The following is a 25,478-nucleotide window of genomic DNA, read 5'->3' as shown; positions in this document are numbered from 1 at the left end:
ACTCAACTTCAGATACCCTTTTAACTTTTTAAAAATTATTCTAGATGTAAATATAGAACATTTTGAGAAGTAAAACAAATGATATCTTTGGCTTACAAGCTGAGAGTTTGACAAATAAGTTATAAAACTCACCTCAGTCAGCGTTAATAGTTCTTTTTTATAATTTTTGGTTTGGTTGTCAATTTTTTTTTCATTTAACCACTAATTTACCACATAATGATGTGACCATTATTGATTAGGTACATGCAAACATTTTCAAGAGAATTCCTAGAGTCATTTATCATTTTCTTACTACCACCTTTAACTTCATAAATTTTAATTTTGGCATACACTTCTTGTGTTCTATACTCAGTCTTATTCAAAATCAAGCTGTACAATGTGCCGCGTACTAACTAAGTAATTAAAGTGCCAAATAAATTATACTTTAGTTGACCTGGCATAGAAATGGGATTGGCAGATGTGCAGGTGGTTGTAGTTCTCCTCCGAGCCGTTAGATGGCAGCACCGCCCACGAGGCGTCTCCCCTCTTCCTGAGCGTCGTTGGGCAGGCGCGTGGGATCCTCCCACTAGCTGAAGAATGACACGCCATTCAAGTGCAGCCTGCCCGGCCCTGCGACGAGAGGAAGCAGAAGTGAGCTCGGCGCGTCCTCGGACTGAAGCCTGATTATATTCTCTCCTGAACGGAACCGACTGCTCCTTCTCAATATCCCGTCAAAACCCACGGCGTCGACATGCCTATCCGAAAGAAGACGAACAAGAACCCACCCGTGATGAGCCACGAGTTTATCATCCAGAATCATGCAGACATTGTTTCCTGTGTTGCTATGGTGTTCCTCCTGGGGTTGATGTTTGAGGTAAGTTTTCGCCTTACACTTTATGGCTTTTAATCGTGCGTGCTGTTGATGATACTCATAAGGACGGCACACCTGCTGACGGGGAAATGGGGTGTCCAATTCCCGTAATCATTCAGTGAATACGAACAAGCCTATCTGGTCTATTCTTCACATTAGTTCCATTTGTGTTCGAAAGTTTTGCTGTTAACGATGACCCAATGCCCCCTTCTTCTATTTAAGTTATTGCAGATGCACTGATTTGCATTTCATACATTGTGATCACCACAACATGGAAACCAGCCGCTACTTCTACCTGATTGTTTCTATGTTGTATTCGGTAATTCAGAGCACTCAAGCACAGGCCCTGCGCTTATTTAAAAGAGAAACGGTCTCCAGGGCATAGTGGTTAACGGAAATATGTCTTAATGTTGCAACAGTGTCGACAGAAGGGTGTTAATAACACCAGACACAGCAGTTGCATCTGGGCTACTTTGTGCGTGGTTGTGTTACGTGGCAATCGCACAGCGGCTGAGAGCGCTGTCACTGCACAAACCCGCTCGCAGCTAAACTGAAAGTTGACTTCTTTCCGGTGCTGTTTGCTCAACGCTGGTAAGAGCTCAGTCCCCACACCTCGTCGGCATCCGTGCTGCTCTACTTTAACGCACTTTTTGTGCTTCTTTAAGAAAAAATGTTCTCGGCAACAAAAACTGCACCAGTAATATAAAGCGAAACTTATTTCGAAGTATTTCCTTTTTATGGTTCATAGAATAAAGTGCAACCCATAACGTTTTGCTACATATTGGCGTAATTAATGTAATAGTGTAATGGCAGTCTAAACGTATATGTTTACTTTTAAAAATATATTACAATTGACGTTGCTTTATGTGTAGGTTAAATGTCTCTCAAACTGTAATTCTTTTATTTTGAAACTACTTCCTGTGATGATGCCGCTTTTTCCACTGCATGGGCAAAGCTTGTTTAATAGTTCATTTACCTCGTTTATGGTGAAAGCCAAACCGCAACACGTTATTATTCACTTATTTAATCCTTAATAAAACATTTTAATCTTGTTTTTAGTCCCCCCCCCCATACTTTGATAGCTTTATCACATCATTTTAATGTGTTTTTCTTGCTTCTACAGATCACCTCAAAATTTGCAGTGATATTCATAACTGTCCAATACAATGTCACCATATCAGCAAACGGTAAGTTAAGGATAAAATAACAGGTGGGAATCTGTGGTTAACCTATTATTAACCTATAATGCTGTGTTTTCACCAGTTGTTTCAAGAGAAGTCAGACTGCTCATTGAAATTAAGGACATTTCCTCTCCCTTTGCCAGCTAAATTTAGGCAGTCTCATTAAAAATGTTCTCCTGTGACAAGAGTGTGTAAGGTGAATTTGAGATGAGGGCCTCTCAATTAAAGTGCCCCTCACTTCAAGGTTAATTTCTTTCAGCTACTTTTGAAAGATAAGCTTTTTGTACTCTGCCTGGAGCTTTTCAGCCTGGTGGTTTGGCTCCTATCTTAAAAAGAAATCTTACTCTTGTAACTCATTTACAGCCCATATCAAATTAGGTAAATAGCACACCAATCTCTATTTGGCAAGAAATTCAATAAGCCTATTGTTTTGTCTCCGATTACTTTTGAGTAATGATTAGGTTTTTCTTTAGGTGGATGTGCTATGTGATACTTCTGATGTTTTAAACATCTCTTTTGGCAAGAGTTCATAAGAAATGGTGACGTTTTATGAGGCATTTAATACTCAAGTCGGGACACATTAATCCAAAGGGCTCACCTGCGAAATTCCAGCTAATAAACACATGAATCACCGTCTGTTTTGAGTTGTTGCTCAATGGTTCATATTTAGGATCAGATGAACTGGGTGCAATATGTGTTTTGAAAGCATAAACAAATTTCCAGATAAAAATGAATATGTAATTATAAAAAGTTTATTTAATCCATTTGACGTTTGTTCAGAAGGTCCAGATGAGACAGCTGTAAATTACTTCCACCATGGAATAAAGGACCTGGCCACTGTCTTCTTCTACATGCTGGTGGCTATCATCATGCACGCCATCATTCAGGAATACGTGCTGGATGTGAGTGTGACACACGGGCACAGGAAGCACAGGGATAGCTCGGAATTATTCACCGCCATTTGTCTTTGCAGAAAATCAACAAGAAGAAGCATTTCTCCAAAACTAAGCACAGCAAGTTCAACGAGTCGGGTCAGCTCAGTGCTTTCTACTTATTCTCCTTCGGCTGGGGTGCGAGCATCCTGCTTTCTGTATGTATAGTAAATAACCTGGGGTGTTTACTCATTTCATTTGTTCTGAGAACAAAAGCTAAAGGATTCTAAGGTAAAAATGTGTTTTTCCCTCTCTAGGAAAACTTCCTGTCAAATCCAGTCAATTTATGGGAAGGATATCCCCATACACTAATGCCGTAAGTTGTGCTGCAGAGGGAGCGTTTGATGCAATGTTGTTATCTGCATCTGAATCTTGAAACTATTAATATATATATATACTTTTTTTTTATAATTCACATGAAGATTCCAGATGAAATTCTACTTCATTTGTCAGCTGGGCTACTGGTTGCACGCACTCCCAGAACTTTATTTCCAAAAGACAAAGAAGGTGAGTGTGTTTTTTAGCTTGTGTTTAGACCCTGAGGGTATATCCTGTTTGACTTCCCTCGGTTCTTTTGCATTGTTTTAAAGAATTACATTCTTTACTATTAACGCACGGCCCGAGGCTGCTGTAAATATTGACATCTTCTGCTCGCCCATTCTCTGCGTTCAGGAGGACATTCCACGCCAGCTGGTCTACATCTTCCTGTACCTGGTCCACATTGCAGGCGCCTACATTTTGAAGTGAGAACCTTCACATAACACAAACGGCGACATCGTCGCGATATCTGTGCCGTCGGCGTCCGTTGTGGCTGACGTCAATCGCATCTGTGTGTCCTTCAGTCTGAACCGCCTGGGTCTGGTCCTGCTGGTGTTGCACTATTTCATCGAGCTCCTGTTCCATGTTTCCCGTCTGATCTACTTCAGCAATGAGAACAGGCAATTCGGGTTAGTTCTCAGATTTAACAGTGTCAGGCTGCGACGGGAGGTCTTGGTTAACAGTTGGCCTCGTATCTTCCAGCTTCACCATATGGGCCGTCTTGTTTGTCCTTGGACGACTGCTCACCCTGTCCCTGTCTGTCCTCACCGTGGGCTTCGGTCTGGCCACAGCTGAGAATCAAGGCTTTGATTTGGCAGCAGGAAACTTTAACATTGTTTTTGTCCGGTAAGTGTCCCTGAGAAGAAAGATCCATCTGCAGCCATACTGTAAACATATTTTCAAAACCAAGAGTCTGCTCTAAAATGCCTTTAAATCATTGTTTTAGAATTCCTTAATGCAACAGTCTGAGCATTTAAACAGAAAAGAAAGGTGAACTGAGCATCTCAGGCTGGCTCTTGATCTGTATTTTTAATCTAATGTCTCTTTTCTCTCAGGATAACTGTCCTGGCCGCCATCTGCCTCTCTCAGGTCTTCATGATGTGGAAATTCATCAACTTCCAGCTTCGCCGGTGGAGGGAACACAGCCAAGTTCAGACCTTGAAAAAGAAGCCAGCTCCCGCCAAGAGCAAGTCAAAGAAAGATAAAGGTGAGCTACGAGCCCAGAAGGTTTCAAGAAAGCACCAAATATCCTCCCAGGAAATATAATTGAGATGGACACTCAGATATAATTCTATTCTGATTTTGCTTTGATTTCTAGCCAATGGAGTTAATGGAGTGAACTCCCATGCAGCCGATTCGCCAAGAGCAAGAAAAGAGAAGTCATCATAAACGTGCCCCCTCCCACCTATCAAAGAACTTCCCCCACTGACCTGAACGGCTGTGTCAAACCAGCACCTCCTCCTCCACCTTATGCATTCCCAGCTCCGACACAGGACCCCCCCCAGCCGGACCTCCAGGGTCTCAACTGGGCAGTTTCACTGGCTGTCCAGCACGCCTTGATTAAGTAGTCAACAATCGACTGTGCCATTTTTCAATGAAAAAGGAAAACATTAAAAAAAAATACCAACATGCTATTTAAAAAGTGCCTAATGAAACAGAGTGTTTTGTACAGGGTAAGTCATTTTAAGATTATAGGAACTATGAGGATGGTTTTAGACGTTTCTGTCAAGTCATTTCATGCTTCGACCTCAGTTGTATTTTACGTCCATTATTTCCCTTTTCTCTACATGCTAATCCATGCCCCCGCTCACTTTTGTTTAATGCAAGGAGTTTATGAAATTGTCGATTTTTGAAGACTCGAGCTTATCTCCATCGTTCAGATAACACTGCATACTGCCGTTGTACGTCTTCGCATAAAAGTTGCATCAGGCCGATGGCTGGAAACAAACTTTTCTATTCGGTCATGCTGTAGATTCACTGTTTCTATTGTGCATAACTGCACAATACTGATGTAGCATAACTGAATATTGTAGTCTACTGCAACTTTGTAATCTGAAACAGTTTCACCTCCTACACTAGAGGAACACCTTTATGTTTGAGCTGACATGATCTGGGTCAAGATGTAACTTCCTCATGGTTGAGTTACTCTCATTTACACTTCCTTGTTTCTTTGCTCTGTAAGTGGAATGAAAAAATACTGACAGCATTTGCCATAAAATCTCCAGTAGGTAAATGAGAGGGCCCTGTTTTTCTGTTTTCACTCCCATCTCAAACTGACTGTGCCAAATGAGCACGACCAATAAGTGGCAACGTATTTTTTTGCAGCAAAATGCTTCTGCGGTGTTGTGGAAGTGCAATCAGCCGCTTTGTAAAAACAGTCACCTTGGCAACGTTGAGTTATTCTAAAGAAACAACAATTCAAAGACAGCCACATCCATTGTTTGCCTCCATACGGTTTTGCCAATTGCCTCAATGTTTATCCTAAAGCAATGAACCTAAAGCATCTAGTAGAATTATTAATCAACTTAATATGCAAAACAAGATTTGGCTTACAAATTTGGGCTCACCAGAAGCTCAGTACTTAAATTCAGCAGCTCTCCAAACATGTTGTGGACGGGAGAAAAGTGTTTTATGTGCAGTAAAGCAATGATGTAACGTAGTCACGTTTGGGGGGGGCTCAGGTCCACGTTTGTGTTGAAGTTCCACCCAACGGCCGCTTGGTGTCGCTGTCGCGCGCTCTTAAATTGGACGAAAGCGACCACCTGCGAAAATGGTCCATGTTTGACCACACGACGCGTCAAAAATGACCTCTCAATGAGGTTTTACCCGCTATTTCTTTTACAACCCATGTGCAATTAATTTATTAGACTGCTACCCAATTGACTTTGAGGGGTAGATCCAAAGCAACGACCCTTGTCTCAAAAGTTAGTTACTTTTACTTTTCACACGAGCGTCCTGCTGCTCACACCCATCATTCCACCCGCCGTATTGTTCTAAAGCTTTATGACTTTAATTGTGCATTAATTGCGCATTGCGTGATGGTCAGAATGCGATTGTAAAACACTTCATGCCCAAAATTAAACCCCTCGATGGGTTGTAGTTAAGTGTATAATTGTGAAACCCCGGTGATACCATTAAAATGAGCAACCACACTAACACGGATGTGGTGTTTTCAAGTCACCGGATTAACGTCCTCCATGAGCAGCCGAACTGTCGCCGTCGCGTTCGCGGAGCTCGGCGGTGACTGACTTGAAGCTGCCGGAGCCCCGTGATGTGGTTTGGTGTGGGGGAGGATAGCAGCTACCAGCCAGATAAACACTCAGCATTGGTTTGCACAGCAGGAGTAACATGGCGGCACAGTTAGCCAGCAGAAATGTTGTTTCACTACAGCGAAGGTCAGACCTGCGCTGCTAAAACGGGATTTAACGCCGAGGACGCCGCGTAAAGTACCAAAACGTAAGTGGCCACGGGTGTTAATGCTCGCCGTCGAGGCGATTTGTTGTGTTTTGGTTGTAAATTCCACGGTCCGACGCCAGGTCTTCAATCTCGGCTGTGTTTCTGTCTGGCACAGGCTGTCGCTTCGGCGTTAGCCTATTAGCCAGCGTTAGCTTCCCGGCTAAGCCCGCTGCCCGTGTCAATAGTGTTCTATGCAGCAAACTCAACAGGACGCCTCAGACAGCGGGCTTGCAGGCGAGTTGTTGCAATGTTTGTCAGCCGTATTTACATGCTGCTCTCACAGTGACGCGTACGTTTCATGTCAAGATCAGCATAGCGTGCAGAGTAGCTTCGTACGGCATTGTTTTTTATGCTGAGTGAGCGGGCGACCGAGCGCACTACACCGGACTAAGTTCGCCCCAACAACACGAACGTAGTTAGCATGCTAATTGTTTAGCTGTAGGCTAGTGGAGCTGGTGGAACGTCGTTGTCAGAATATCGGAGTGAGTCGGGAGTCAGGACAGTTGTTTGAGCCGTCTCTCGCTGCTGTTTCAACCCTACCCTGGCGCTACTTGTTACGTCGGGTAAGTAAATCACATATTCCGGGTCGGTTCTGGCTGCACGGACGCGTCGATGTTCAGCGGAACTGTTTCTGTCATGTTTGGCTGGTGTTACTATGTGGACTCCACTCATGCTAGTTAGCAACCGAGCTGTAACGTGAGCTCGTTGAAGGCGAACAACTCGCACCTTCGAGCCTTTTTATAGTGTTTTTCCCCCCTTTGTTTTTAACCCAAAAAGTTCTCCAAGGACCCGTTTCCAAGCCACCACCCCTAACGTGCAGGGTCCATCCGCGTTTAAAAAGGGGGGGGAGTGTTGCACGTTGGCTCGGTGGTGTTGTTGTGGCACCGTTTTCCAGAGTAGTAAAGATCTATTTGCACATCAACTACGGACGCCACTGCGGAAATGTGGTGGAAGCAGGAGCCGAGGGCGCCGTGCGTTTCCCCGCTTGCGCCTGTTCCGTGCGCGTCGCGCTCCTTTTAAGGGACTCTCCTGACTCGGGACGACACGGGCAGACAGCTTGTGCCATGGCGATGATTGTCAGCGCTCCTCCGGGTAACGCGCCAGGAACGCATCCCGCCGAACCAGTTGAGCAGATTCTGTTGCATCACTCTGCCCACCTGATGGTGCACGGCGCTCGGCTCACATCAGCCGGCCGAGATTGAACCTGACAGCTTATCCAGCTGCAACTCGGAGGCTCCCGTGCTGATGGACAGTCGCATGCAAGAATAAACCCAGGACAGGTTCTTTTTGACATCATTTAAGGTGCACATGCGCCTTTTTAGTCGGGAGTTCAGGTGTTTGCTACCTAAGTATTACGTTTACCAGTTATACTGCATATTTATGTTTAAATGCAGGGGTGTGCTGGAAGCTAATTGCATCTTCTTTTCTACAGATGGTACAGTCCTGTACAGTTAATGTAAGCATGCATATGCTCACTAAAGGGGAAAGTGTGCAAGTTTTGACTCAACAGTGTCGACTTCCTTTTAGCAATTGGTGTAACTGCTGTATATAGATTTTTATACACTGGCTCAGATCGTGAAATACAGGTTTTGCAGTACAATTGAAGCCATGTAAGCATGTTGCTGATCTCTCCTTTAATTCTTTCTTTATATTCCATCCCGTTGTCTCGCTAGCTTTGGTCTTCTGGCTCCCTTTGCTGTCTGTATCTGATCTAAGTGTGTTGACGAAGCCTCAGAACCCCCCCCAGGAATCGCACTTCTGCTCTGGAAGCTGACGCCTGAGCTGGATTCCTCCCAGCACTCACCTCCGCCGCTGCCGCTCGGCTGAATAGCAGCAGCGGCATAATTCCCACGCACGTGCGGTGCTGAGGTCTGGAAGATCTGCTCGTGTTCTCTTAATTTATTCCGTTCGATTGGGCGTTGATTGCAGCGCTTTTGTGACCAAGCTGCAAACGCAAGTTTGATTTTTAATTTAATTTCCCCACCTAGATATCGGTGGTAAAGTAGTTATTGTCACCTTGCTGCCCCCCCCAGCAGCAGAGGTGGTTATTTTCCCAGCGTTTTTACAGACAACCCTTCTGTATTTACTGACTTTTGCCCTGCACCTTGTTGCATAATGCAGTACAGTAACTGCCTGACCTTTGCTCTGTGGCACGCTCTCCTAATGTTTATCAGATAAACACAGATTTTCCTTGAGTTTAAAATAGATATAAAATGATGGGCTAAGCCCATAAGTGCAATCTAAGGGATTTTACACAGATGTAACAGTGCGAGGTGGATTTAATCAGGTTTTGAGCGAATAGCTCTATCTTCTGTCTTTCATCCATTCCACTATCACGACTGGTGTGTTAGCAACCCGGCAACAGTTTAGACTTTAACGTTCGGCAGATCCCCTCTTTAAATGCAGCAGTAGATTCTATCAAACGTGTTCATACGTGGCGCGAATCAGGCTTAAAAATAGATATCGACATCCTTTTATTCCCGGCTTCATTCAGGAGACGCTGATATGTTAAAGAGAACTGGGAAAAGATGCCAAATCTCAATGGCGTCCGGTTGAGGTTGGTTGGTTAAAAACCCCCCACCACAAACCAGCCTGTCCATCACATGACCAGGCTCCACGGTGAATTCCTGACACGACGCGCCGCTGCCGTTCGCCTCGTCTCACTGGGCATCTCACCCTTCTGTCTCCGTGTTTTGTGCTGTCATGGCAACAGCAGTATGACAGGTCCTGGGTAGGCGTGAGGGATGAGCTGTGGGGAAACGGCCAGGATTTTACAAGGAGGACGGAGGGAGAGCGCGTGCACGGAACAAGGAAGAGCGCCTTGATACAGAGGAGGAGAGAGAGTATTTATCCCCCCCTCGCTCTGCTCCGGGGCACGATGCTATTGTCTTGTTTAGCTGACCTCAAATCAGCCAAGCCATCTATCTGTGTAGAGACGAGAGCCTGTCTTGTAAACAAGGGGCCGGCCTGTGCGATGGGTGTTCATTTTATTAAATCTAGAGAGAAAGAAGCTGCAACTTCCTGCTGCAACATAAGGAACTTGAAAATATTGATGCCACCATTTGACCCCCCCCCGTTACGGCCTATAAAACGGATCAACCGGCGTTGAAAATATCCGTCAAGCATTTTTATTAGTTCGGGTTTTTCCTTTGGTGGGAAGGTCGTGTGTGTGTGTGTGTGTTTTCAGATTCATAACATCACACGCCACATAACGCTCTTCTCCCAGCGAGGGCTCCCAGGATCCTGACGGGGAATCCAATGATCTCCACAGTCCATGGTCTTCCACTTAAGTAGGTTAGCCACTGAAAAGTGCATATTGATCTTCCCGGCTAAATGATGCGACGTCTCCCGCTCGGCGCTCAGAAGGTGCCCTCAGCCAGCGAGCAGAGGAAGCAGCAAAGGTCACATGACTGTGCCTGCGCCTCCGCTCCGGTTTGTGTTCTCTGGTATTGGCGTTCGACGCGCTCACTCATCCATCTTTAAAGCTGCAGGTTTTACTATTTAATTGTGGAGATTTCTGAGAGTCGTGCGATTTAAACAGCTAAAGTGTTTCTATAAGATTCCGCGCGCATCACGAGCAGAGCGGCACGATCCGATGTCTGATGTCGAGATGCATTAACCACATTCTATGGTAAATTTACATTGAGGGTGCATCCACAGGGCTCTGGCTGCTCACATGTAGAGACTGTGGATAGCATGAACAATAAGAGCTCTTTAAATATAGACGAGATGTAACAAGCATAGGTTTTATGAAGTCGCTGCCCCAGTTTGGAAGCGAGAATCCAACTTCCTAAAATCAGTATTTTAAAGGGGATGATGTTGCTGGTCCATCCACATTTGGAATCAGTATTTTAACTACAAGTCCAAAAGCACTGGTGCACTTTGCATTTGTCAAGGCAGTTGTGCAGCCGCGTTAAAGTGCACTCCAAAGTTTTTTTGTGTGTGTGTGTGTTTATGTGTGATTTTCCCCTTCCCCACAGTGATTTGGGAAATGGGATACCAACACGTGAAGGGCATCTTTCCAACTGAGGTAGAATCTTTGGCACCAGGAAGGCGGAACAATTGAATTAGGCCAGCTGCCTGATGGTGCAGGACTGGTACTTCCAAAATAAAGTTTGTAAGGCTTCCAAAAAAAAAGCGGGGGGAGTGAAGGTTTCCCGTTTATTCTCTATAATCCACATACGCATGTTTGTGTATTGGGCCTCCACTGAGGATAAAGCCATCAGCTAAACTAACTGTTTTCCTTGTTTTAATGACTGGGAACATAAAACTAGAGATTCATGAGCCTCATATCATGCCCGTTTAACTCCACCAATGGGCCATAAAGGCTTAAGCTTAACAATGCCACCATCCCCGTAGCACCTAAAGGTGCACGCGCACGTGTGCTAGCAGGTTCCTGTCCCCCAGGTTATGGACAAGATAGGCTCCACACTGGAAAAACAAGCCAGAACGCTACTGAACTGTAATGTTTACAGATCATTAGAGAGGCCAGATAAGGTGCTCATGTGGGATCTGATAAAGGCAGCTGTTAGATTATAGCGTGACAAAATCAAGCTACATCAATTGTGACAGTTTATAAAATCAAAGGTACTGCTTTAAGAATTATTTCATGCCTTGCTAAAATGTACAGCTTTTCAGGGTTTTTACATCCTTGAATTCATCAGGAGGGTTCTGCAGCCTGACTTTCAGTTTGCTGCTGCAGCGGCTCTCTTGATCAGGCCATTCCAGGGATTTAAACACACCATCCAAATGACCACGCACACGTACTGCTTTGCTGGAACAGACGTGCAAGCTCTTTTTCTCCAAAACCTTCAGGTTTCTTTAGCCACTGCGTGTACATTCTGTCTGACTGCCGGCCCGCTCGCCTCGCTCCAACGTTCTTCTGATCAACTGACAGTTGTTTCAGCGGATCTTTTCTCCTCCTTGCTATGCTAACAGGGCACCTCCTTATCCGGAGCGTGTTGCCACTGTACACCCTCGGGCCTCCACGGGAACTAATTCCGTACAGAGTGTGACAGCCAGTTAAAGATGGCACTCGCACACAATAGTTACGAAATTGGCATGCAGGGCAGTCACAGGATGAGTTCAAAATATTTTTGAGAACGATACCATCAGCTCCGCACACAAATCTGTCCCTGACCACTCCGTGCTCCCTCTGTATCTCTGGCTATTTTAGTTTCACACACTTTGAATTTGTTTTCCCTGCTCAGTTCATCCTACCTTTGTTTGTGACACATTTATTGAATGGCCGCAGCATTTCATACATTTAATATAGATATATGTTCAAAAGTGGGCTGATATTTGCCCCATATTGCACGTATCCTATTACATATTTGATCTGGGCTCATTTTTAATAGGAAAGAGCAAAATGTGCCGCCGGATTGTGTCTGTGCCGCATCTGTCTGAAACCACGACTGCAGTATGCTCCGGCACCATTGACAATTGTGTGGGACGCACGGCACAGCATTTACAGTAACCTGCTCTGACATCACAGCGTCCACTGTAATTATCCCCAATCCAAACGCAGTTCTCTCTTATCTCTGTAAATATGCGCTGCTGTTCCGTAGCATAAACCAGCTGTTTGCTAATATAAATGCTCAGTCAGCATCTGTGCGGGGAGTTAACTCATTTCACATTATTATTTTTATTATTAAGCTATTTATGAGCCAAAGCTAATTTTATTTAAGTTAACACTCTGTCATAACTAAGAGAAAATGATCAAAAAGAGAAAATAATCCTACATATTTGTATTTGCTGTTATTGAGCGCTAATACTATTTTAACTGGATATGGGAACCGCAGAACTGCAAATTAAGAAACTTTGGTCTTTCTTTCATATAGATTTTCTAGCACATCCCCTTTTACATATATTTATGTTCTGTGAGTTAAATGATATATGGAATTCCTCACATGCGTGTTGCGATCAAATGCTGAATATGCGGACACATTCCAGTCATGTTTGCTCGTGACGGTTGTTACCTGTTAGCTTCCTTTAGGGTAGTAGGGAAGTTGGTTGGCCAATCTGCTGGTTTAAACGCACTGTTCTGAGCTTATAAAACAATACTTCTTTACACCGGACCTGCCTAAAGCCTAATTTGTGTTGAATCATGTATATTTTCCGACCCGGCGCTTAATGCATATGACAAAATCCCTTTTTTCCCCTCCCGTAATCCGATCATGCGGTTCATTACTGTTGCTTGTTTGTAGCCCCACCCCTCTAAATGGAACAAAGTCAATTGATTATTGATTACAATTCAGATCTTGTCCAAATGTCGGTGTTGATCGGAGCTAAAAGGCAAGGTGTTTTCATTAAGGTGGTCACTGGCCTTGATTCTTATTGAATCGAAGGCCATTAGCCTTGCCGGACCATTGAAGAGGCGACCACTAGGAGCTCCATTGGTGTTTACCCCCCCTATGACCTGGCCGTTATGTTCAATTTCTAGCACATGAACTATCTGCCCTTTGTCCTGCCTGAACCTGATTAGTAGGCTCATTAGTATTGTTGGCCAAGCCCCAGTGACAGTCAAACGAGTTGCACATTGCCAAGTGTGTGAGAAAGTAGTGATTCCAACCACTCACAAGGCTGGGCTTTAAGCAACATTTCTGCTTACTTTCCATGGGCTCTTTGCTTTGTTACAGCCAGTTAGCATATCTAATTTAGTTTAATAGTACTACTGTTATGGAGTTTCACAAAGTTAAGCACATTTAGTGCCACAGACTCCCAAATTTGTGGATTTCTCCTGCGTAATGAAAACTGGCTATAACCAGTGTAATTGTGTGCAGCCTGAACTTTCAACCCGGTGACCCTTGACCTCTCTTTAAATGCCAACAGATGGCTGAACCGCGCATGCACGAGGCAAATAAGATATCCCCTTATCCCGTGTCATGGTTGGGAGAAGATGTGCTGCAATTCTGGATATCTGTGCCTGTCCAAACAGGCACCCGGCACCATTTACTGGGACGCAGCATCGCTGGTTGTGTTGATGTGCGCGAGCGCGTATTAAGCTTAACGCGGAACCTGGAAGTGCCGCAGCAGCATTGGCAGGGTTGCGCGTCATTGTTTAGGTTGCACATTTCTGTGCCAACTAGTGTCAGCGCCGCTGTGCCAACTAGAGAGTTTGGAACCGTGTTCCAGTCTGAAGAGCAATAGAGCGATTCCAGAGTCATCATACCGCTGACCACACCAGTAGGGTGCAACCGTGAATATGCAGCCCTAATCCCTATAAATCTTTTCCCCACGCTCTCAGTTTTGATCCAGTTTGCTCGTTTTTAATCAATATACTGGCTCGGTATTTTCACACTCTCCATTATTCTGAAGTCAGCTTAGAGATCCAGGGCTGGACTGAGACTGAGCATGTGAGAGCATTAAAGCGAAGAGGAAATTCCTCCAGAGGATGAGAACTAAGAGTGACGCCAGAAAGTCGAAACGAAAAGAGGAAGCCAAAGTTAAGATAACCCAAGTTATGCAATTTAATTTGGCAGCTTATTGATAGAAGTATTATTAAGCAGATGGAAAGCATCCCGTCTTTAACATGGGTTATTTTGTACCTATGATCCTGGGTCGACTGATTATAATAGTTAGAATCTCATTTGCTGTATTTATATTACCCAAGATGCCTTGCTGCTCAAACAACACCAAAAGAACAAAGCTTTTACAGCTCCATCCATAAAAGCGCACACACCAATCCATTCAGTCGCCTCACCTGACAGAAAAGCTGTGCGTTTGCGCCACTCTGGGATCAATTCACGCCGTTGACGTTGAACCTCTTAAATGTAGCTGCATTTCTGGGTCCAAATGTTCAGGTTAGAGTGTTTTAAAGACACGCTTGTGGTGCATTTTGCATCATTCCTCATCATGACAGTTGAACGTTTTAGTCCAGATTTTGGAATTTCAGTTGCTTTTTTTGTGATATTAAATCCTTCTTTCTGTCATTTCCTTCAGCAGGGTGAAGTGGATGATGTGTAAAGGTTTCCTATCATTACTCTCCTGCAGCAATGGCCTGAGGGACTCTCTGGACTGAAACTGAGGTAAAACAACTCAAAACATGAGCAGTTTTTTTTCAATATACGATAACTTCTTTCAGAGCTGCCCTTTTTTTTTTTTTTTTATCATAACACAGCTCAAGGACAAGAAAAACAGGTTTTTTAAAAAGCAAATAGGGCAATGGTGTATATTACTACAATACTGTTTGTTCTGTCAAGAAACGCTCTGAGTGTGTGTGTGCAGGGGGCAGGGGGACCAAGTGGACAACATTTTGATTTTCTATCTTTATTATAGTACGAGACCCACTACCGTGTATTATTTTAAATGTCACAAAGAAAATAGAGACATTCAAATGTGTTCTGAGGCTCTGAGGCATAATAGGATGCTATTTTTAGAATGATTTTGTGTGCTTGAAGCTGCTGTGCATTGTCTATGTGTCAGCGTCATTCAGTGAAACCGTCAGCTGGCTGTTTCTGCTGCCCCACAATACATTTGTTTCCACGAACAAACAAAGCAAAGCACGGTGTCGACAGAGATGACACTCATATGTTTATGATCGCCGGGGAGATGCAAATATAACGATTAATCAGGAGTAGCCGAGCCTCTGGGCAGACAATCTGAGCACACTCTCTGAAACTGTCAAGTCAATCTTCGATCCAAGCTCAGCCTGGGCCGATTAAATGCAACACGCGGAAACAGGAAGTGGGATATTTCCGGTACGGGAACGCCGGCAAAGGGAGCGGCAAGTTGCGACAGATTCGCATCTGTGGAGACGTCCTCCGAAGCAGAGAGGCAGCCGGTAAGAGGCAATCATTAGCTCAGCCACGGTTCGGCATGTCACTCAGCAGACGCAGCTATTGTTTACCTGCCAGAACTTGACTGACCTCTCTGAAGGGTCGGAATTTCAAACCATACCCCGAGAGGAGTTTAAAGCCCCTTTTCACACCAGGTTCATAGGAATGTAGTTCTAGGAACAGTCCTCTTCTAAAACAGGTCTGCTACTAAAGCGTGCTTACTCATTTGATTTGTATCTACATTTTGTTTGAAGTGACCTAAGAAAAGGAACTGAATAGAGAAGTCAGTGCATCCTCAAATCAGAGAAAGGAAAAGGAAACCATCTCATTTCATCATTTGAGTGGAATCCAGTGGAAACTGGGTCGATGTCCCGTCCTTCTCAAGTTGGGAAAGATGCACAGAGGATTGACGAACTTGACAGTCACCTTTATTTATTATTCACACAAACGCCTGAGTCATAGTTCTACCAATATTTTTCCAGTAACAATGCCGCCCCATCAGTCACACTATCACGCTGTTACGAGGTGTCATTGAAGCATGTGTTTCTTTGCTTTAAAGCTAAACACAATGAAGTCTTTGCCAGTGGGTGGTGAGCAGCATTGTACTGAAAACTGGAAAAACCCAACATGTGGCATAGATGTTCATAATAATCATTTGGAATTTCTTTAAGAAAACGACCGCAGGTCAAGAGGACAGGCCATCTAACTTTGACATGATGACTACATAATGTCCCTCAAAATAATAACTTTAATACCTGTTTAATACCTTTAATCCAACTTCCCTGTCATTGATGATTAGAACCAACATTTTGGGGGCCTTTCTGTTGCTCCATCGCTGCGACAAATATAGAAACCTGTAATTATTTTTGTTATAGCTTGAAAATGGAGGGAGCCAACCCTTAATGCAGACACTCCTTCTCCTCCTGCGCTGGGACAGCCTGAAGTGACTGCCAGGTTTAAAGATTCATGACTGTGATCAGCTTTCATCGGATGGGGAAGGGAGTGGCTCCTGGTTTGCTCTCTGCCACTTTGTGGCCATTATACCTGGCAGGGATTCTGGAATGGCCAAGCTCTTGAGTGGGATGAAGCAGTGAACAGTATTTGTTTTTAATGAGAGCACTAAGAAGTGATTTTTATTCTATACGGTGGCAGTTATATAGATGTATCTCTCTCTATTGCTCAATTCTTTATGACTCAAATGCCATAACATCTGTTTTAAGGTAGTAATAGTTGCAAGCACGGCAACAGTTTAGTGCAGACTCTCATCAAAGCTGATTTCTGGTGAATCCGGTGCAGATTTCTATTTGTAATAATAGCCTGTTTTGTGGTCGGAGACTCTTTCTGCGCGTTTTCGTTCCCTCAGCACTTCTCACCCTTGCAAATATTGAGAAGTAAAAAGAAAAGTTCTTTGTTACCTCATTCTGACCTCCCTTTCAGAGCAGGGGAAAATGTATGTCTCATGTTGCTGCTCTCCCCAACTTCTCTTTATTGGCATCTCTTTCTCCAATACTCTCTGAGGCCCCCATTTTGCCAAGAAGACACGTGAGGACAGATTACACATCCGTGAGCGATTGCTCTGTGTGAGAGTTTCAGACTAGTTTTGCATTCTCTGGAACAGTAGGAGACTTCAAAAAGTCCCCCAATAGCCTTTGATGGAGTTTAATGTACAGTTATGCCCACCATTTAAAAATCAAAGTCTTGCTAACCCTCATAATTACAGGAATGACAGGGTGGCACATGCCCTTCCTCCTATGTGTCTCCCACCTCCCACATCTTTATACTATGACTGGAATGGGTGATTCAGTGTTTTGGTTGCCCCACCCCCCGTCAAATTCACACAGCTCAGCACACTCTGTGCAGTTATGGCAGCCTCTGAAAGATTAAAGGTTTAATAGTTGGAAGGAATTGAGAGAGAACTGGCCCAGCTGCAGGGCTGTTTGTTTGTTTTTGCAGGTACCGGTACATGTCATGTTATCCATCACATGTGCATAAAACTGTTGTTACTATGGCGTGGACAGTTGTGTTAGCCTTTAGAAGAAGATGATTGGCATATGGACCTCAGCAAGACAGTTCCTAGTTTGATTCCGTTTCAGGCCATTGAATCTGAAACGTGCATGTTCTCTTTATGTCATTCTCGGTTTCATCTAGTCTGTTTAGGAAGAGAAAACTGCTCAGTGTGGGTGTCTTCTGTTGGGGACCTCCAGCCTGTCCAGGCTGTATTCCTCGAACAGTGATTGCTGGGATTAACTTCAGCATTCCAGCTTAGAAGGATTTTAGCTGTACTGATGGGGAAAATTGCCCGCTCCCCAGATACAGATGGATGTTTACATTGTTGTACGTTTAGATTTATTGCGTTGTGATCAGTCATCAGCCGTACATCGTGACCCAGGTGAAATTGACTGGAGAAAATGTCGGTCCAGAAGCAGCTACAACCTTGCACCGTCTCTGCATTCCTCCCTCACCAGACAGGTCGGCTCCACCACAATCCTGGAGAGTCTGCTCTGGTGACACCCAAGACATGAGCAATGACACATCTATGATCACCTCAAGTGCTTTCAAAGTCAATAGATTTTTTTATTATTTAAAAAAAAAAAAATCTTTCTACTGTCTCAGAGTAGAAGCTGATTGTCATGAAAAAATAAAACCTTCATGAAAAAAGGTTGAGATGAGCAACACCAGTGCAGTGCGTCGTATTTAGGAAGAAATCCCTGACTATTCTGCCTGCGTGAGTATCCGGCTCCTTGGCAACAACAACGAAAAACGGTCTGCCTGCTGGCCGGGCTGTCTCGCAGTCTGCTGTGGTGTCATTGAGACGTGTCTTGTACTTCCAGGCTCTTATTTATCTCAACGAAAACCCAGCTATCATTACTGCCATCTCAAGGAGACCAATGCAACCAATCATATCCAAGCCTCTGGGATGAGCAGACCCAATCAGGCCTGGTTTTACCATGGTAACTTGCCCAGGCGCGACCAATTGGGATGTAGAGAGCCGCTTGGGCTGTGAGAGTTTAATGGCCTGTTTCTGTTGTCATTATTAAAAGTGCATAACCTCCAACATAGACTGTTATAATTTTTGTGGACAGCCCGTTGCAGTAGCACAAAGACACCTTGATGGCGCACAAAAGAGCATCATGCAAGGACACATGCACAGTATTTGTGTTCATTACATGTCAATGTACTGTACAAGTACCAGTCGTGGTGAATCGTCAGGAGTAAAAAATGTGTTTTACCCTTCAGAGTCTCCTCTGCCTCACTCTGACCAATCAACACGGCTTTGACTCTTCCATTTAAGCACAGACCCTGCCATTAGCTTAAAGTAGGTCACTCCAGACCAGAAGGGAGACAGACTCAAGTTTGCATGGTCACTAGCTCCCTTTTTTAGCTTCCCCTGCTTCTGTTAAGCTTTGCTTTTCTTCTCTACATTGTACTCTGGTGTCATCTGTTCTGTCTTATGTAATGGGTGAGCAATGAGTGTGTGTCAGCTGTTTCTATGGTTATAGAGTGGTTGAAGCGCAAGTGTGTCGTATTGGAGCATGCCTCACTCCTATGCTGGCATAAAACCATTGTTTTGTATTCCATATTTGTCTTGTTTTTATTTAGATGACTGCTCAAACACTTGAATCCAGATGTTCACATGGATAATAGTGCAATTGTTATTTAGATTATGGCGGTTGTGATTATGTCAGAAGACAAAAATGCATAATGAATTCTTGAACTTTTGTTTTCTATTTTTACATCTGACACGCTATATTGCACCAGCACTATGACCGTGCAAAATATAAATTTGGAGAATGCTAAGTGTTCACGTCTGGTATGCAGCATATCATCTTATATTGAGATGCGAGTCCATTAGCTACCATCAGAGTTTGGAGCCAGAGATGTAGCTAATTAATAAGACATTACTATTATCAATAATTGATTATCTTTCATTTAGTGACATGATGTTTAAACTGCACTGATTCAGGGTTTGTAGCATAGGGGTATGTCTGGATTTTTGGCCTTTACCAAGGATTAAACCTCCTGAAGAGGCAGGACTTTCTGAAGGCATTCCATGTTATGGCAACATAAACTCCTGCTACAGTGTAACAGCATTTCTTCTACAGAGGAACCCCAAAGATAGCAGTTTTCAACAGCCCTGAGCCAGCATGTCACTTAGAATAACGCAAAACAGTAACGGCATGAAGCTAATTCTTACTACAATCTTAAATGAGGCATTGCTTGAATATTAGAATGGTTGAGTAGCACTTACAACTAAACTACTGCCAAAAACTCACGACAAAGACGTAAATGCGAGTTGTCGTCAGGACCCCTTTTTGTTCCCGCTGAAAGCTGACTTTGCCCGGTATCGTGTAACGAATGGGTTTTTCTTAGTACGAGTTTGAGCGAGCAGCCGAGTGCTGTGGGCAAAGCGCCGTGTTCTCATTTCAGCCTCTCTAGGGAGGGCTGCACCATCAGAGAGAAATGATTGAATCTCTATCTTCGCTCCATTTTTACTCATGTCTCCTGGAGTGGATCAGCCACTGCCCCCAGTGTTGGTGTGTGTCTGTGTTGTACGCAGAGGCCCGGGCCGGCCTGTTCACACCCCTGAGTTATAGTGGCAGTTTCCTCGTTATTCTGCTTGTTGGAGGTCAATATTGATTGTTGATGTTGCCACTAGGAGAGGGCGGTAGGATGTGGGGGCATTCGGAAATGTACAGCACCATCACTTGACTGCCAAATCTGTCAAATGCTCTTCTATGGTTTAACTTACAGCATCCACAATATTTTTGCCTTTTTCAGATTGGGCCTTGAATTCTGTCGCTACATTAAAGTTTTGCTGTTTGCATATATGCTCAATTAATGTGCTGTGTTTGTTTTTTAGACGCTGATATGCATTGATGATGAGTGGAGTCGGTGAAACCCCATCTGACCCTGCCAGGGCAGAGCCGCGAAAACGCAAGGATTGTTCTTCAGAACTTTTAGGACCCAGGTGAGACTTTTTCTGAAATCAGACCTTTTTTTTCTTTTTTTATTTGGTTACTGTGGTCGATGTCTGTATATACATTTCTGTTGTTTTTCATTATATCCACGCTTGATCCGGTATTTTTTTCTTTCATTTTTAGTCCCAAGCGGAGCAATGAGAAGCGCAACCGTGAGCAAGAGAACAAATACATCGAAGAGCTCGCTGAGCTAATCTTCGCCAACTTCAATGACATCGACAACTTCAATGTCAAGCCTGACAAATGTGCAATCCTGAAGGAAACTGTGAAACAGATCAGACAAATAAAGGAACAAGGTAGATCCTGTTTTTTTCTATTACATACTCTTAAGTATTTACTGTGACTGGTAGCATGGGCCATCGACAAAAAAGTGTCAAGTCACACGCGGTGGTGTGATGACAGCCACATCCAGGGTGACGCTTTAATGATGGTGTGTTTGGATCAGCGCTATTGACGCCATTGCAAAGGTCACCACATTTGATCTAATATTTTCAAACACTGGTTTTGAATTTAAAAATACCTTCGAAATAAAAGACAAACACTATATTGTGAGAGAGCTTGAATGATGCATGCCTAACAGACAACCAGGCAGCTGGCAACCACAGAGGGGCTCACTCCAGCCACACATGAATCGGACCAGCAGATGATGTCATCCATTTTCGGTGACTCACAGATCTGCGTGTTATGTAATAGTGACAAAGGTTTGCAAAAATCACACGCGCACTCAGTCTGTCCTTGTTCATTTCGCCCTCTTCTTTGAGCTTGTAGTCACTTAGCAGGTGTCCCATCATAAATGCCCTAATTATCTTTTTACATTAATAACCAGACAGTCCCTGTGCTGTTTAGAAGTTTAGATGTTAAAGCCCTTTAGATGCTCTATACGTCAGTTTCAATGTGGCTTATTTACAGCATAGTGGCAGTAGGTTAAATGGACATGATATATTGATGGGCTTCTTTCTTATTCCTCCACTTGTAATGCAATTGTTGGTGATCTACTATTAAGAACATCGCAAAATAAATTAACAATTGCATCACTGAGGTTGTTGATTTCCCTGTAAAGTCTTCGATGCCTACTGGCACCAAACTGTCTTTCTGACCGGGGCTACCAAACCTTTGGCCTGTTGCTCAATGCTACCCAGAAGCTTGAAACCCTTTCTTTGTTTTGCTGTCGTAACTGTTAATAAATAAAAGTTAGGGAAACGCCTAAATTCTCTTCAAATTTCGTCAAGACAACAGCATGTTCAATATGTGAGCATGCTTCTGACAAGATAACGAACGGTCTCTGGAGGAAGCTCCTTCCTGACCTGCAGTGATCCATGAGGAGCTAACTAGAAAGGTTAATATCCCAAAGGTGTGGTTGATGTATTTTCTGCAGATGCAGGTTGTTTGATTTGGTGATTTATTTAGTCTTTTTTTTTTACGATTCACTTTTTCTTGTTTATGAATTAAAAATGGTGTTTTCAGGGGCTTTTTAAATGCAGGTGAAGTGGTTTTATGTTGTCTGTATTCAGAAAACCAACATACACTTTTGCCCTGGTTCTCATGGTGCCTTTTTAGATGAGTGATAGATCCACACCTTCAACAGCTGTGCCGGTATGCTAGGCCCTGCTAGACCTGAGACGCCCTGCTGATGCACACATCATTATTGCTGAAAAAGATAAATGCGGGTCCACAATCTCACAAACCGGGGGAAAAAAACCTCATTTATGTTATTAGAGGAGACAGAAATAAAAGAAAATGTGGTTTCTGTTTTCAAAATTACCTTCTCACCGTGTAGAAAATCCATTTTCCTTCCTCTGTTGGAACAGTCTGACAGTTCAGTTTGTGCGCCCAACAGCCTCCTCATATTCTGCTTCTCATATGATCATCTTCAAAAGTAGGGCAGCCTCCACTATGAACATAAGGCTTCTCTGCATGGTTATTAACCCGATCACTCACACGCACTAATGCACAGCACCGTCATGCAGGTACTGAAGTTAACACAGTATTTCCATCCCTAATTAAATCTACTGTAGTTATTTTATTTAAAGGTTATGGGTAAATATTGAATTGAAACATCTTTTTTTCCTGTTCTTTCCTTGAATATTTCTTTTGCACATAATTCACAATCCATTTGTTGCACAACAGTCAACTTCAGTCGCTCCAACAGTTTTTTAGTTGAAGATGTTTAAATCTCCTCGGAAGTATGTGGGTTAGTTTTGTGGGCGTGTAGGAGTCAGCATCTTTTTTTTTTTCTCTTCCTTCTAAACTGTTGCATTTGGCTTTCTTTTTAACAGAAAAGGCAGCAGCAGCTAATGAGGAGGAAGTACAGAAGGCTGACGTGTCATCAACAGGTCAAAGTGTGATTGACAAAGATGCCCTGGGACCAATGATGCTAGAGGTGAGCACATCTTTGTCAACACTAGAATTATGACAAATTACCTCTTGTATAACACACCCATAAAGAGACATAAGACATGTATTAAACAGTAGATTGAAGAGCACTTGTCAGAGAAAACAATTGCAAAGGGCCATTAGTTGCTGTCATAGTGTGGTTGTGAGGCATTAAAGCTGCCAGCATCTTGAATCTGCTCTGGGTTGGCTGTAAATCACCAAGTGGAGCAATGGCCTCATTGTCCCATGGAGGGCCTCTCAAGTGCTTACGTATACCAGCAAAGAAAGCAACTGCGCTGGCGAATGAATTAGTTCATTGAACTCATCCTCTCACTCATCCTCTCATTTCCCCTCTCCTCGGTTTTCTATTCTCTCCCACTCCATTTTATCTGCCTTTGCTTCTAGATCCGTCCCGTCATAGGATATTTATAGCTCTTCTGGTCTACCGTCACTCAATCGACATACTAACCCAGGCTAAATATAGCCCGGTGCAGCCTGCATGCTTTCCCATCTGTCAGCATCCCCCAAAACGGAGATTATCCATTCACACCCACTGATGGTGTCACTCTGACATAACCGGATGCTCTGAAGACCATAAAACAGAAACTTATCCATGCTGTCCATAATGTTCCTATTTGATTGAATGCATTTTTTAAAAGTCATTTTTACATAATCTATGCCATTATAGGGTAAAAAATATAAATGCTTTTCAAACTATTACATCCAGATACTTGTAATCATTAACTAAATACAACTTGGAGCCAAAGCAAACAGTTGTGAAATCGCCCTGGACTCTGATGCCACGCGTCTGTGGTGTCTCACCCAATTTAAAAAGCACAGCTTACTTTGATTTGTCAGTTCACGCAACTTCTTTTGTTGACACATCAGTTGCGCAACTAAACACACCTGTAAGGGTTTTCTTAAGTTAGTGATATGATCTATTATTGGCCCGATCTAATCTGGGCTGCAAGCCTGTGGTTACTATTAGTCATTTAGTCAAAAACTAGAAAAAGCATAGTCTTGTCTTCCAAACCATACAGCTCTTTGTCCAGCATCTGCTACGTGTTAGTCCTAGTGAATGTGGATGTGAAATGTTTTAGCTTCTGTAAAGTCGCCTTTTGAATATAGTTTTTTATTTGATCCAGCAAGATAGAAATATTTTGTCATCTACATAGTTTAGTGAGGATTTCTGTGGAGAAATACTGTGTGCAAAGCACCATTATGTCCAAAATTATATCTGCCCGTCAGAAGAAGGGTTATTCCGATACTATTCCCTTCTTTCGGAATTTCATCTTGCTCTGAGTTTAACGCAGTGGTACATTCCAATAGATATAAAATGGAACAGAGAGAGATAGTGATGAGTTGCATAAGAAATTTGTGCATATTTCTGTGCAGCAGCTTTACTTTTGTCGACAGTTCATGTTTGATCAGTTGCAATAGGCTAACTGCATTTTGCAAGAGTGCCTGGAAGAAAGCTAAAGTTGGCACTGAAGAATGTTTGCTCTGTTTCTGGTTGTCCTACTTGTCCAGCGTGTGTTTTTTTCCCATTATTCAGGGTGAATATGCACTGTCATTTTGCTTTTTTCAGTGATGGGTGACATCTCTTTAAATCTATTTTCAGCGCGAGCCCATTTGTTGTAGGCAAGACAAAACATTTTTTTTCTCTTTGTGATTTTATGCAAATGGTAGGCAAGGATTGGCTAATGCAAAGAGTTAGCCTGTTGTTAATTATGCGTCGTATACAGGGACTGTGGGATTTCACAGATATTAACACATGTAACTAATGTTTATAATGTAAATTATAGGCAGTCATTATGGAAGGAGAAGTGAAGAGCAGGCACTTTAGCTGAAAACTCTCCTCTGAGCAATGCATTTTATAGCTTTGCCACACTACAATTTCCTTTTTTTAAGGCCTCTGAGTGGTTTGATGGCCTAATTGACACCATCTTGCATGTAATGGCTGACCCGGGGCTGTATTTTTTCAATTAAGGGTTCCTCCTGCCTCACATCCTTAGGTCTCTACAGACACATGCTGTTATCCTGCTTCCTGTCAGATGTACTGATCCTGAGCATCCGCAGGAGTGATGGAAGCAGCCAGCACACGATGTACTTATTGCATCCATTAAGGAGCTTGAGTTATGTGCTGTGCATATGTTAGTAACAAAGGGGCATGTACAACCCTACTGATTCAAGATTCATAGATTTAATTGTTGCTGTTGAAACCCAAATTTCAAAATCCCTGATGGAGATATTAAACTGCATTTGTCTAAAAAAACACACAGGTAAAGCATTTCCTTTTCCACCTTTGCAGGCCCTGGATGGCTTTTTCTTCGTGGTTAACATGGAGGGCAACATCGTGTTTGTGTCTGAGAATGTGACCCAGTACCTGCATTACAACCAGGAGGAGCTCATGAACACCAGTGTCTACAGCGTGCTGCATGTTGGAGATCATGCCGAGTTCATCAAGAACCTCCTACCAAAGTCCCTCGGTGAGCCAAAAGCTTATTTCCCACCCAACCTTTATTTTGCTTTCTGGATTTTTTTGTTATTTGCAGCTTTGGTGTGTCACACTTTCCCTGTTTTCTTCCATGTTGCATCCTCCCCTTGCTTCT

At 43.4% G+C, this 25,478-nt stretch overlaps 2 protein-coding genes across 10 annotated transcripts in view; both read left to right on the top strand.

Moving 5' to 3' along the window:
* The first annotated feature begins 444 nt into the window (after positions 1-444).
* Positions 445-5,514, top strand: tram1 (translocation associated membrane protein 1). 2 transcript variants are annotated; one of them, XM_057012619.1, is made up of 11 exons: positions 445-853; positions 1,974-2,037; positions 2,815-2,933; positions 3,005-3,121; positions 3,221-3,279; positions 3,386-3,470; positions 3,636-3,706; positions 3,806-3,910; positions 3,984-4,127; positions 4,337-4,488; positions 4,600-5,514. In XM_057012619.1, the coding sequence occupies exons 1-11, from the start codon at positions 731-733 to the stop codon at positions 4,668-4,670; spliced, it is 1,110 nt and encodes a 369-aa protein (XP_056868599.1). In that variant the 5' UTR covers positions 445-730; the 3' UTR covers positions 4,671-5,514. The 2 variants fall into 2 exon arrangements, with proteins under 2 accessions (XP_056868599.1, XP_056868598.1); XM_057012618.1 differs by having other exon boundaries at positions 510-853; positions 2,812-2,933.
* A 917-nt stretch (positions 5,515-6,431) lies between these two features.
* Positions 6,432-25,478, top strand: part of ncoa2 (nuclear receptor coactivator 2) — a 35,043-nt gene continuing 15,996 nt past the window's right edge. The window contains exons 1-6 of one of the 8 annotated variants that reach the window (XM_057012615.1): positions 6,432-6,737; positions 14,679-14,764; positions 20,376-20,483; positions 20,617-20,789; positions 22,770-22,873; positions 25,178-25,355. In XM_057012615.1, coding sequence (XP_056868595.1) covers positions 20,392-20,483; positions 20,617-20,789; positions 22,770-22,873; positions 25,178-25,355 — 547 coding nt within the window. In that variant the 5' untranslated portion in view covers positions 6,432-6,737; positions 14,679-14,764; positions 20,376-20,391. Of the gene's footprint in view, positions 6,738-6,927; positions 7,301-7,833; positions 8,040-8,124; positions 10,028-14,678; positions 14,765-20,375; positions 20,484-20,616; positions 20,790-22,769; positions 22,874-25,177; positions 25,356-25,478 lie in introns of those variants that run through there. The other 7 variants (XM_057012610.1, XM_057012608.1, XM_057012614.1 and 4 more) reach the window with 7 other exon arrangements.

Source organism: Takifugu flavidus, chromosome 17 (assembly GCF_003711565.1).
Source record: "Takifugu flavidus isolate HTHZ2018 chromosome 17, ASM371156v2, whole genome shotgun sequence".
NCBI lineage: Eukaryota > Metazoa > Chordata > Actinopteri > Tetraodontiformes > Tetraodontidae > Takifugu > Takifugu flavidus.
Note: the sequence above shows the minus strand (reverse complement) of the source record. Positions and strands in the feature narration are given on the sequence as shown.

Coding starts and splice junctions, on each gene's coding strand:
- tram1 (XM_057012618.1), top strand. CDS start 731: ATGCCTATCCGAAAGAAGACGAACAAGAACCCACCCGTGATGAGCCAC. Junction 2,934..3,004: donor TTCAGGAATACGTGCTGGAT/GTGAGTGTGACA, acceptor TTGTCTTTGCAG/AAAATCAACAAGAAGAAGCA. Junction 3,122..3,220: donor GTGCGAGCATCCTGCTTTCT/GTATGTATAGTA, acceptor TTCCCTCTCTAG/GAAAACTTCCTGTCAAATCC.